Source organism: Natator depressus, chromosome 6 (genome assembly GCF_965152275.1).
Source record: "Natator depressus isolate rNatDep1 chromosome 6, rNatDep2.hap1, whole genome shotgun sequence".
Taxonomy (NCBI): domain Eukaryota; kingdom Metazoa; phylum Chordata; order Testudines; family Cheloniidae; genus Natator; species Natator depressus.
This window is the reverse complement of record NC_134239.1, coordinates 109,676,232-109,688,978: the sequence shown is the minus strand read 5'-3', so window position 1 is coordinate 109,688,978 and position 12,747 is coordinate 109,676,232. Positions and strand designations below refer to the sequence as shown.

General features: G+C 41.3%; 1 protein-coding gene across 1 annotated transcript in view; it reads right to left on the bottom strand.

Moving 5' to 3' along the window:
* Positions 1 to 12,747, bottom strand: part of DYNC1H1 (dynein cytoplasmic 1 heavy chain 1) — a 68,912-nt gene that overhangs the window by 54,927 nt on the left and 1,238 nt on the right. Inside the window, exons 2-10 of the mRNA XM_074956252.1 lie at positions 9,395 to 9,482; positions 9,105 to 9,278; positions 8,593 to 8,848; positions 6,813 to 6,999; positions 6,339 to 6,610; positions 6,004 to 6,231; positions 3,848 to 4,924; positions 2,982 to 3,161; positions 144 to 293 (exon numbers count right to left, since the gene is read on the bottom strand). Coding sequence (XP_074812353.1) covers positions 144 to 293; positions 2,982 to 3,161; positions 3,848 to 4,924; positions 6,004 to 6,231; positions 6,339 to 6,610; positions 6,813 to 6,999; positions 8,593 to 8,848; positions 9,105 to 9,278; positions 9,395 to 9,482 — 2,612 coding nt within the window. The remainder of the gene's footprint in view (positions 1 to 143; positions 294 to 2,981; positions 3,162 to 3,847; positions 4,925 to 6,003; positions 6,232 to 6,338; positions 6,611 to 6,812; positions 7,000 to 8,592; positions 8,849 to 9,104; positions 9,279 to 9,394; positions 9,483 to 12,747) is intronic.

Sequence of the window (12,747 nt, the reverse complement as noted above, 5' to 3'; positions counted from 1 at the left end):
AGGAATACAAATTGGGACCATGACTTGAAGAACTTACATTATACAGCAATATGTACTACCAGAGTATTTTTATTTCTACTCAAGGTTCTGTACGGTCTTATTTTAGCAAAAAGCATAATGAGTAACAGTCAAATGTAACTTACTTTGATCTTTGGCTCCCCACCAGGCTTGTGACTAACTTGAGGTGCATCTGTATCCATGTCAACTTCTGCTTTATCATCAGCTTGTCCAAGAAGAACTTGGGTCCAAGTTCTCAGCCCAGCCTGTAGACGAACTCCTAGTATTCGTTCAATCTAAGGGAGGAAGAAGCCATATTGAAAACACAAAGACGCTTATATCATGTGTTCTCTCCAAAAGATTCCCGCACTGTCAAGAAATCCCTGAAACTTTCAGATACAGCAGGACTCTTAAAGGATGGAAATTCAGCCTTACACTTTAGAACAGGAGTGGGTTTTTTTTAAAATTAAATGAACACTTTTAAAGCAAAGGACGTTTAAGTCAACATGCTAGACTACTGTTTAGAGTATTTAAAAAAATCCATGTTTTAGGATGGCATCTAAATGTCAGATTTACTGCCATGTTATCCTAAGTAAGAGACTTCACCTTAGCATTAGGATTATTATTGTCCATATTAAGGTGCTGATGTTCATGCACATTGGAGAACCTGTCCTTACCTTGCCATATGTAGCACACAGGATTATTTTGCTAGCTATTATATTTTATTAATCCAGCCGGCAGTATCAATTAATAGGTTTCTTTTTCTGAAATTAATCCATTTTATTTTATCAGTATTAATTCCTTGGAATTTAGGATACGTTGAGGCATGTGTTTCCTAATAATAAGTTTTGCTGAAATGCAACAAGCCTACCGGTCTGTAAGATCTGGTAAGATCTGCTACATAGCAAAAAGTATAATCAGGTATAAATATGCCAGCAGAGAAATTGGCAACCTTTGGCAAAGAATGGTCCCTGAACTTTGGGGAACCAAAGGGAGGAACTATCCACATCACATCACAGATTTATCCGGCTTCTGCAACTGGTTGGTAACTGCAGGGTACACCACAACTTGGAGGTCATCAAGAGAGCCCAGGTTGGCAGTTTGGGAATGAGATAATCCTTAATATAATTTAGAAAGTAAGTGTCATAATTGACTAACCTATAGGAGAAGGGTACCCATAAAATTCTTAGCGTTCAGAAATAAGATTTGGGTATAGTAGGTTGGGCCTAAATTACATAGGTTAGGATCCTATAAAATACCTTGTAAGAAAGCTCTTCGGGAGTGGACTCCAGTGGTGAGCTGGAGCCAGTTCGCGTGAACCGGTTGTTAAATTTTCAAGCTGTTTTAGAACTGGTTGTTAACCTGCTTCCCTGCAGGCGGCGCTGAGGCTTTGATGGGCTCCGGCCGGGAAGTGATGTAATTCCTCTTCTGGCCGCTGGGGGTACTGTGCTGTGGGAGCCACGTGGGCTGCCGCCTGGCCCTGAGCACAAGCCCTGTTACTGCTGCTGCTTCCCTGACCCCTGGCCCTGGGGCTCCCGCTGCTGCCCGGTGGGCCATGTCCTGCTGCTCGGGCCGCTCTCCCCATGAGTACCCACCACCCTGCCCGCAGCCAGCCCGTCTCCAGCCACCCCCGCACCCCCTGCCTCCAGCTAGCCCTGCCCCACGCTCCTGTCTGCAGCTGGCCCCACGTCCACTGGTGCCCTGCAGTTCCCAGGGCAGTAACCCTGCACACCTGCTTCAGTGAGGGGGGCATGGAGCAGCTGGGACCCACACATGTGCACACCCTAGGGTGACCAGACAGCAAGTGTGAAAAATCAGGAGAGGGGGTGGGGGGTAATAGGAGCCTATATAAGAAAAAGACCCCAAAATCGGGACTGTCCCTATAAAATCGGGACATCTGGTCACCCTAGCACACCCCCAGGGAGTGGTGGGGACCCACACATGTGAAACGGAGCTCATTTCTAGTTCAGGCCCATCTTTTTTAAAAAAAACTTTAGGCAGGGTTAACATACATCCGTATTTTCCCGGGCAGGTCAGGGTTTTTGGTTCTTAAATCTCCGGCTGGGAAAATACGGACGTATGATAACCCTGTTGGTACAAAAAATACATACTGGGGCACATCCCTTACATGAGAACTTTTTATAGGGAACCGGTTGTTAAGATTTTGGCAGCTCATCACTGGTCAACTCTATTCTAAAACTCTTCCTTTGATTCATTCATTCATTCATTCATTTCTCCTATACTATATAGACGATCACGTTATCAGCTCAGCTTGTGCAGTATAGTGTAACTACTCAACATTCCTAACCATTGGGGAAGCCAGCACCTTCGCGTAATCGGACATGCCAGGAGTGAGGATGGTCCTTCACCTCCTATTACTGTGTCCTCAAGGAGGGGTGAGAGTATGTTAGGTTAAGGTACTTCTAATAGAAATGTTACCACCAGGAGTTTTGGAATTCTTTTACTGTTTTGCAGTTATAAGTTTCATTGCATTTCAAGAAAGGTTTTATCAATTTGGTATTGTCCTCAGTGTACTTTTTCTTGTCAAGCACCCTGAGAATCCTCTCCCGTTATAGAACTCATTGAGTTCTTGAACTCTGTAGTCTGAATTGGATAAGAATCTATAAATATTCTGGTCAGATACGATCAGTGGCGAGCCATTAAACTAACCCACTAAATTCAGGTCAACGCATATTCAACCATCTATTAAGCCTTTAGCTACTATCCTGTCAGCTAAAGAGCTAACAAGTCCCCCCTGGAATCCATTAATTCCAGTCATTGGGAGCAAAGCACTTTTATCTGTCTGCCTAAGAGCCTGCCAGATGTCCTAAATGGCATTTGGTAGAGATATTCAAGCAACTGGCAAATAGATTGGAAATTCTCACTCTAGGTCACTTGAGAGTGGTAGACCACGTTGTTAGTGACAAATTACTTTGCCACCTAACACCTTTGAAGGCTACATTCACTTTGAGTGAAAGACCTACCTCCATATCCAACTTATTGACCCAGATAGGCAGATTGGAATATGAATGAAGATTCAAGTCATCCACAGCTTTTTGAACTCTGTTCAAGATTTCTGAAAAAGTCTTATGATCATACATGCAGGTTTCCAAGGATCGAACTTCCAGGTCTATTTTTTCTTCAATAATGAGCAGATCATCCACCTAAGGGAACATTTAATTTTAGTACTTTGCTGATAGCAGTCTGCCATGTTGAGGGAAGTGATAAAACATCCCTCTCTCACAAAAAGAGCTACATCCATTCTTTCAAGGGGGATTGGGGGGGGAGAGTAATTATATTTTCATTCACTGAAACTTACTGAAGACTCTGGGAACTTGCCTGATAATGGAGAAGTCAGAATTTGACTAAATTAGCACAAAAATTTGGCTAATTCCCTTAATCTAAAAGGGAGATACTGAGAAACATGCACGCAGGTTTTTAAAAGGTAGCTGATGCTATACGAGAATATAAAGCATTAATACAACGCGTGTTCATGTTATAATCACTAACTAAAAAGGTTCAGTAGCTACTTCACGAAATTAGCATTTTTTATAAGATATGGTTTCTCTACCACCCCCCAAAGAGAACATTTGCCACATTACCAGGTAATAATCTGAGAGCATACATCTTATCAATTCTTTTTCTATTCAGCGACTTCTTCAATACTATAAGACACTGTGGAATCTAAGCAATAGTTGCATACAGTAAGATTATTTTCCAAGAGGAAGACACCGGTTGTCCTGAATAGTATACAATCCAAAACGAAAATATTTTGTTGCTGATAAACTCAACTGCCACCGATATGTGCAGAGTCTCCCTTGGAAAAAAGAACATAATCAGTAGAACAAACCTTTTCTTGGAAGCTGAAGACAGTCTCTGCTAGGCGTTGTACATAGGGGTCAAGTTTGTATGACTCCCACACCAGGGCAATACCTTCTCCAATCAAAGCCTGCACTTCCTTCTTTAGACCGGCTACCAGCAGAGAAATAGTGTTACGCTCTTCCACCTTCTCACAGGTCCGTTCATACGTACGGACACTTTCAATCAGAGAAATAGCAAAAGGATAGAGCTGGTTTGCTTGGTGAGCTTTGTTGACAATTGCAAGTGGAACGCGAAATCCAAACCACTTAAGGTTGCGGACTTCTTTTGAGAGTGTAATTATTTCTGGGAGAAAGTTGACCTTTAGTTTGAGGACATTTCCAGTTCGGCCTCTAACACGAGTGCTTTCAATAGTGAAGATACGGCCACACACACCAAGGTTGCGCTGCTGAACCTTCCTTGCCCAATCATCAAATATTTCTTGAGTGTTGAGCTTCATACGGAAGCTGTCTCCATCTTGCTTCAGCTTCTGGCCTTCCACATGATTCTCCCAACCTTTGCCAAGCACATCTTCAACACGCTTCATGTAGGCTGTGAGCTGTCGATCAATCTGTTTGGCCCAGATTATAGACCCAGACACAGGAGGCAAGTCGCGAACATGACTCATTTTGCAAGCCTGACTTTGTGGGTATTGTACCTTGAATTTGTCATGAAGAGACTCAATATCATCTTTTACACGCTGGATCAATTGTGTTTGATATTCACGAATAGCACCCCGAATGTGAGGTCTGACAAACAAAGCATTGAATCTGGAGAAGATCCTGAACATTTCATTTGCATTCTTTGCTGTGCCAAGCTGGTCTCGTAGACGAGCAGTTATTCTTGTTTCAACCCTATCAATTCTTTCGTCATACCGTTTCATTGCTGCCTCCCAGGCTTCTGTACCTTCCTTGGAAACATCTAAGCCATCTACTTCTTTAACATTCTCATAAGCAAGATTCACTTCTTCAATAGCATTAGCGTCTGCAGCATCAAAAAGGACTTCTGCTACCTTCATATCCTGGGGTTCAGGTACATCTCCTTGATTCTGCTGGGCAACAGCAGTGACCTGCATAAAGTCACAGAGTTTAGTAAAGACTCACTGATCTAACCGTTTCTTTGTCACACACATGTTCACAGTGAAGCATTTTATGTACACACTGTAAAAAGACACATGCAATTACTTTTTGCACTGTACTTACAGTTGACTAAATCCTTTGGAACCTAAGGGTGCTAATTTGGTTTCTGTAGGGTATTAATCTGCAAATGAGACGAGGAAAGTATATCTGCTGCTGCACGCTGTTTAGCAATAACGAGAGATTCTCCACTTCAAACTTGTGCTGTAGTTATTTGCCAGATTCAAAATCAAGCGATCCAAACTTAAAGCAAGTTATTGTATGCAGGATCCATTTTTTCCAATCACATGGAAAAACAAGCCAGCATTAGAGTGCTTTTATTCATGGATTTAAGTATGGACACTTTAGCCTTATTATTAAGAAAACGTGGAAGAATGTAATACCATTCTTCTCATTAATGTCTGTAAGCAAACTGAAAAATGATTACATATCTTTCACTATTGTCAGGGTATAAACACTGACTAATTGAATAGGACTGCTCCTATTGGAAAACTAAAGACAATTTAAAAACATGCCCTCAAGGCCTGAAAATAAATCCCCAGATTCTTTTTCTTTTTGAAGAGAGATTATACAGAGAAAAAACATTGCTGTTTGCATGAATACAAAAGTGATCAGTTACAGATTGAATTGGTACTGGTACATTTCTAATGGAGCTGAAAATGGGTCTTTACCGCTATGTCACAGATATCAAAACTTTGAAGTAACTGTTTAACTTGCTTCAGATCCATCAGAGGAGCTCACAGCTATGAGAGTGATTGTATATTCCTTTCCATGGTGGATTTAGAAAGCTTCTAAGAGTTCTACCCAAATTCTATTGGTTATGTTTTGCACCTGTGGTTCCTTTAGTCGGCTGTTTGCAGGGGAACACGAGTAAGTTTGCTTTTGTGAGTTAATACATTTTAACATGACTGGCTTGTGTCTGCATGTAGACTTTCATCAAGAGATGGGAAACTGCTATATCTTTACCAGATGTATAGGCAGTTACCCCAATTAGAAAGGAGTGGAACGCTACCTGAGGTCTTAAGACTCTCACAATCACTGCTCTCAGCTGCTCATGCTGGCGCCTGAACTTCCTCATTTGATCAAGACGAGCCTGCAGTTTCCTGTGGGCAGGATTGATACGCCACACCATCTTCAGATTCTCTTCTCTCTTTCTCTTCACAATATCTCTCAGCAACACTTGTAATTTCTCATATTCATCATCCCAAGTTTGGAAGACTTCAAAACATGCAACCATAACCTGAAAATTTAAGAACGTACACTTGTTTGACTCTCAAACGACATGCTCTCATAGTTGCATTCAGTGTGTTACGTTAGCTATTACCATATTTGACATCCTAGACGTACCTTTTCAAACTCTTCATAGGCAACATGCATCAGTTTTCTGGTTCCCAATACTTTCAGTAGCTGAGAACTCAGGTCTCTTGAAATGGCTTCCACTAGACGCAGCGCCCTCTGAATGGGGTACTTCGTATTTCTGATTTTTCTCAGGTGGGTGAATATTGCCACAAGTGCCTGTCTTATTTTGTCCAGTTCAGTAGCAGACAACAAGTCATTCAAAGGAAAGTCTTTCATCAGTGGATTGTAGTCATTTACAGTTTCCAGTGCCTGTTTTAGACCTAAATACAATACAAGAGAGTTAAATTTAATTGACCTCATTGTGTCAGTTTCATCTGGCCAGTTTAAAGACAATAGTTTTCACTTCTTACAAGGTGAAGCTTTTTGATTGTGATATTGACGTTTAACTTGTGTAACTATATCACAAGAGCTAAACTTCCACAGAAACTGCTCATGAAGCTACAGCACATTGTAATTTCTTACCTGTGTCCGTGTCAAAGCTGACAGTAGCATGAAAACGTTTGCCATGTTTCAAGATATCTAGTGTCAGGAGGACTTCTGGGCTTTCACGCTTCTCCTGAATGCGGTACAGGGCACGTTCCAAGTTCAGCCAGAAACTAATTTCCTGTAAAGCCGTGCCTGACGCAGGATCTCGATCCAGTTTGGTCACCTTAAAGACATAAATGAAATGTTGAAGAAAGTGACATGCTTTTGTTGTGTAACTGTTTATTAATAGAAGTGCAAACCTACCTAAAAACAATTAACTGACTCCACACAACTTTAATAGTTCAACATGCCAAAATGGAAAGTTCTAGTCTACACGAGCCCACTGCAAGCAATTCACCAACAACTGTAATAGTGAACGTTGCATGCAGTAGCTGTACACAAAAGGTACAAGTTAAAAAATGTTCCTAGGGTAAAAGAAGAGCCAAATTAAAGTGTTTTCACAGGTGAGCAAACATATTTCTTTAGGCTTCTGGAGGTACCCTGGAGAAGGTGCAAAGCTGTTGTTGTTGACGCCAAGTGGAAGTGACCCCGTATCTACCTGGGGTAGACTGAACTCATTTAGACATAGGAGTTGTGGTTGCTTTAAAAAACAAGTGTAGTTGGTACCCTATCTCCATTTGGTTTTAGTCACCGTGAGTTATGCAGAAGGGCACTGACTACAGCCCCAACATAAGCCATGCTTGTTGGGAACCTACTGGGTGTACTGAATCAGTCCCAGAGCCTAATGAATGCAGGAGCTGGCAATAAAATGAAAGAAGGAAGCTGTGGCCTCATCCTTTACCCATGCAGGAACACTGAGAATTTGGTCATGAGAAAGTAAAAAGCAAAAAGCCAGTATTTCATCCTTATTTAGATTATGCCTGTGTGTGTTGCAGCGAATGGTACGCATGCATCCTATGAAATCTTAAGATATAAGTTTGCAATACATTAACGATAGAGCAGCCAGCTTTGCTTATGGTTGTCTCAATTATAGCATCCAACCACAAATTATTTCTAGCACTAAAAATTAAAGAGACTTGACAGATATTTCAAGTTAAGTGTCACTGTACAGCAGCCTCTTCAAAATTTATCTTCACCACAACTTGAAAAACTCCCACTCCACTTTGGAAGATAGATATTATGCCCAGAGAAGTGAGCCAACTGAAGCAAGGGAGTCAGTGGCTCCTTTGGAGGAACAGTGGTGCATCATTACTCCTGTAACAGAAGTGGAGGAGAAGCGAAACACACCATAGCACAGACACAGGTCGAGTAAAGATGCTAGAAGCCCTACTGCTTTTCCCCTGAAAGGAGGGGACTGCCAGAAGGGGCCTTGCTGGAAAGTGAAGGCCTTACTAAGTACCCCAAAGGAGGCCTACAGAGCTGCTGGGTTGGGCATAAAACTGATTAATTCATGCCTAAGTACATTTATTAGCGATGTCAGTTCAGGGCATCTGTACTTCACCCTCACTGGGCCAGCAAGGGCACTTAAACCCAGTCATTTTTTACTACCTCAATGGTAAGACACAAAATTAGCCAGTGTTTTATTAGTAACAATTTACTTGAAGGCAAAGAACATCAGCCAGGTTCTCAACTGTACACTGGTGTAGCTCAGTTTACGCTGGCTGAGAATCTGGCCCTGTGTTTAGAGTTTCCTGCATGGAGTAAGATTTTACTACACGGTTAAGGGGCCAACAGCAAAACAGGAGGCTTTCACACCCTTAAAGAATGACACAGGAGTTTCTACCGTGTAGTCTGACATTTGGTTCTGCAATTTTACCTTCTGTATTTCTCTAATCCATCGATTAACTCCAGACTGTAGCTGGTTGAGAAAAGTTGGGTCCTCAACCTTGTCACCGAAGTCAGTAACCTTTGGCTTTTCTCCATGCTCATAACATTGCTTGGCAACATTAGTAATAATTGGATGAATTGGCAAACTGATCTCTGGAATTTCAATATTCTGCTGCAAGTGCAGCAGTCCCATTTCAAGTTCTGCAATTTTCTTCTCAACTGATGGAGCCATTTTATCACCATCCCTGGGGGGAAAAAACGTTACCAAATGAAAAGCGAGACCAACAGGCATATATGAACACAAGTGCATGTAATTTACGTAACTTGAACTACATCCCCAACAAGCAGCACCAATTTGTGACAATCTCATAAGCAATAGCCTAGCTTCAAGATCATTTTCCTCTTAAAATTGTTTCAAGTCCTATTTACCTCACCCCACATTCTTTTTGATCCATTTTTCATTAGTACTGACAATTTATTATTTGCATTTAACAGAATTACCTGTCTGCTTTGCCAGACTCTCTGATATAGGACTTAAAAAAGGGAGCAACAGCATTGCTAATGAAAGAATGTAATGTTTCGTAAGGAGAATCTTCACTAAGAGTAAGCACTCTCAGTTGGGAGGACACTGGTTTGTCAGCATCGATCACTGGTGTACGCTTAATGAATGCCAAACTGCAGAGCAAAGAAAAAAGTTAGTTAACCATAAGACATTTAATTCCAGAATACAGTAAATTACAGTAGCTCTAGTATAACACAAGATTAGGAGGTGTATATCAGATTGCACTCACCTGTTTGATTTTAGCCCATAATGAATGTCAGTATTAATGCTATAGGATATGAACTCTTTTTCCTCTTCTCCTTCATCACCCACATCCTCTGCAAACAGAGTGATATATTAAAAACCTCTAACACACTTAAAAGCCTATGAACCCACCCCTTTCCACCTTATCTACCTCACACCTACTCATGCAGGAGCTCATTTGTACCCATCTCTCATCTAGGTTTGAAACTTTACACAGAGTACTGTGTGCCATACAGCTCTAGTTATATTTTTAGGGGTTTGAGATAGGATGAAAACTGATGAAGCCTTGTTACTTAGCTTGAGAATTGTACGATCAGTCTGATTTTTAATCAGCATTTCCAAGGCAACTAAATTGAAATAATATCAAGAATGTTTTCATTTGTTGTCAGCAGAACTGGACAGAACATATCAAAATATATTTTTATTTGCACTAAAACATGACTTAGAACCCAGAAACACGACTCCTCAAGACAGAGGTTTTTACGGCTTTATTACAAGCGATTAGTTACTTCAGGACCACTACTGCTCCCCCTTTTTCTAGGCTGCCTCCTGTATGAATTGCTGTAGCGAAAGCAAAATTATAAGCCAACTCCTTACATCCTGATTTCAAGAGATAGATTTGCAGTTTCCCCAAAATACAAAGCCTGAGTTATGGCTTTTTAAAACTACACAAAGTTATCATTTCAGTATGCTTAAAAACCAGCAAGAACATGCCACAAGATCATCAGTTTTATTCCTTTTCATAACTTGCCTTGATATTTTTCAAAGACTTCAAATTATATTAACGAAAAGAGGAGATTAAAAGTACAAAGTGTAAGAGAAAATGACTGTTTCCCTAATTTAGCTAGTGAGTCACAAGGTGATGTAATCGCTGTGCATGCTGGCACTTCTGCAGTGAAACCACTGCAATGCAGCACAAAGCTGTCTCCATCTGAGGAAGACACGCCCAAGTCAGAGAAAGAACAGGAGCATTACTCTCCTGTTCTCCCAATGCCTCCAAAAGATAAACTACCAGAGTTTTATTTCGTATTACTGTAGCACCTAACGTCCATTGACTAGTAGTAGCCCATTGTGGTAGATGCCCCTGATGTCCAGATGAACCCAACCACTTAACAGCACACAATTTATGTTTGATAAGATTAACTGGTGAATCTTCATGATCTGAAGTCTGGCTCTTCTGAGAGTTGATAGTAGTCAGCACTAGGTGCTTTACATTTTCAAGTCAGAGTAGAAAAATCAACACTTAACCTTTTAACTTCGTAACAAAGCAGGAGCGCTGGAACTCTATGCATTGCACTTAAAGGTATTCAACCTCCTTCCTACTGTATTAGTTGTGTAAAAGCTCTGATAATCCAGCAGCGTATTTCCAGAAGTAAGTTCTATTACCCCAGGTGATGCTGACAGGAATCATAGCTCTAGTGAGCTTATAAGTACTATATTTCCAGCACACTTTTTCAGAATCTTTTAATCTTTTTAAAAATTCAACATATGAGTGGTCAGGCTATTAATTTTTAGTGGCTGAAGCTGACCAAGAGTGTCCATAAAAGTCATGTGGGTCAGTTTTAAAAATATTAACAAAACCTTTTCTAGAATGTGGTATTTTAAAAGTTAAGCTATTAGTGTAGAACAGATTCCTTTTTGATGAAGTGTTTAAAACAAGATTTAAGAATTTTAGCGAAACTTCTCTCCCCATATAGAGGTGCACTTTTGTATGGTTCCTCTATACAAAGAAAGCATCTGAGGGTATGCCTACACTACAATTAATCACCAAAGCTCCCTGTACCTGACTGAAGGGGCTGTTATTTGTGGTGCAGACAGGCTTGGGCAGACTGAGTTCTGGGACCCTCCCACATCACAGACTGGAGCCCAAATGTCTATGTAGCCCCTTAGCCACAGTCAGCTGGCACAGGCCAGGCGCAGGTGTCTAATTACAGTACAGACATACCTGAAGGGAACAACAGTCCTTTGCAGACCCCAAAAGATCAAACCTATTCCTGATCCAGACACATGCCATCCCAACTCAAAAAAATATTTCACTTTTGGTGTTTACAACACAAATGCTATCACAAAATACTTATGCACACAAACACCCAGATGCACAACATGACTTGTTGCAAGCCTGAAGTGAAAGATCAGATGGATCAAGCTCCAATTATTTAAAAAAAGCTCCAGAGGAACAGCTTGCCATTTGAGTCCTCTGACCCTCCTTAAAGGGATTCTTCTGTTAGTGAAGAAAAACTAATCCTGCTGAAGACCTGTTAGAGATTTGTTTTTTTAGGGGATGGAGGTAGGGTGAGCAGGGCCAAACAATTTTGACATTTGTCCCAAGGCACATTTGTTGGGTGACGTTTAGGTAGAGCAATATCCTCAAAAAAGATTTATCCTGTCAGGAGTTAGGAAATGTATCCATCACAGAAAGGAATGAGTAATACCAAAATGTTCGCAGACTGCTCTCAGAGCACTTTCTCTTAGACGTAAGATGATGTGTACAGTAAAAATAGTCTGTGCCTGCAATATTTGAACATGCTGGGGTAGACTGGGGACCAAGTGCACCGGGGTACATCTACACTGCAATAAAATAACTCACTGAGCAGCTGTGGCTGGTGCCCATCAGCTGATTCAGACTTGTGGGGCTTGGGCTGAGGGGGCTAAAAATTGCAGTGTAGACATTAGAGCACAGGCTTTGTGCGGGGCGTGGGTCCCAGAGTCCGGTCTCCTCCCAGAGATGAACATTTACATTGCTATTTTTAGTCCAGCAGCCCAAGCCAGATGACTTGGGCTCTGGGACTGTGCTGCAGATTTCATTACAGTGTAGACATACTAGGTGTCTCATAAATGGGGCAACTGGAGTTAGAGCACAATTGGCTTATTTTGTGTGTGTGTTTAAGGACTTTGACTTCCCACTCTCACCCCACTTCTCCACCCAAACTATTGCAAAACAGCTTTGATCAGGGGCTAGACATACCAGACCACCTAACTAACTGTCAAGGAGCAATTCACCCTGAAAAAAGTTACTAGTTGCTGTACAAAGGGGAAGACAGAAACACAATGTAAATACCTAACATAGAAAAGTACACAAGCCAGGTTTTGAAATAATGATTCCATTTTAACTGAATATGACTGGTGTTAATATATCTCGGTTGCTAAGCATTCTTGCCTCTAGGGCTAGGCCATAAAATCACAATCCAAGTCCTTCAACAGCACTGGCTCATAACCACTGTTTTTACTGCACTGCAGTACTTTGCAACACTGTGGCAGGTACAGTCCTTCAAATGAAATTATTGGGAGATTCCTTCTGCCTGCATCTGTGAACTAGCCACACAGAAACTAACGATCCTT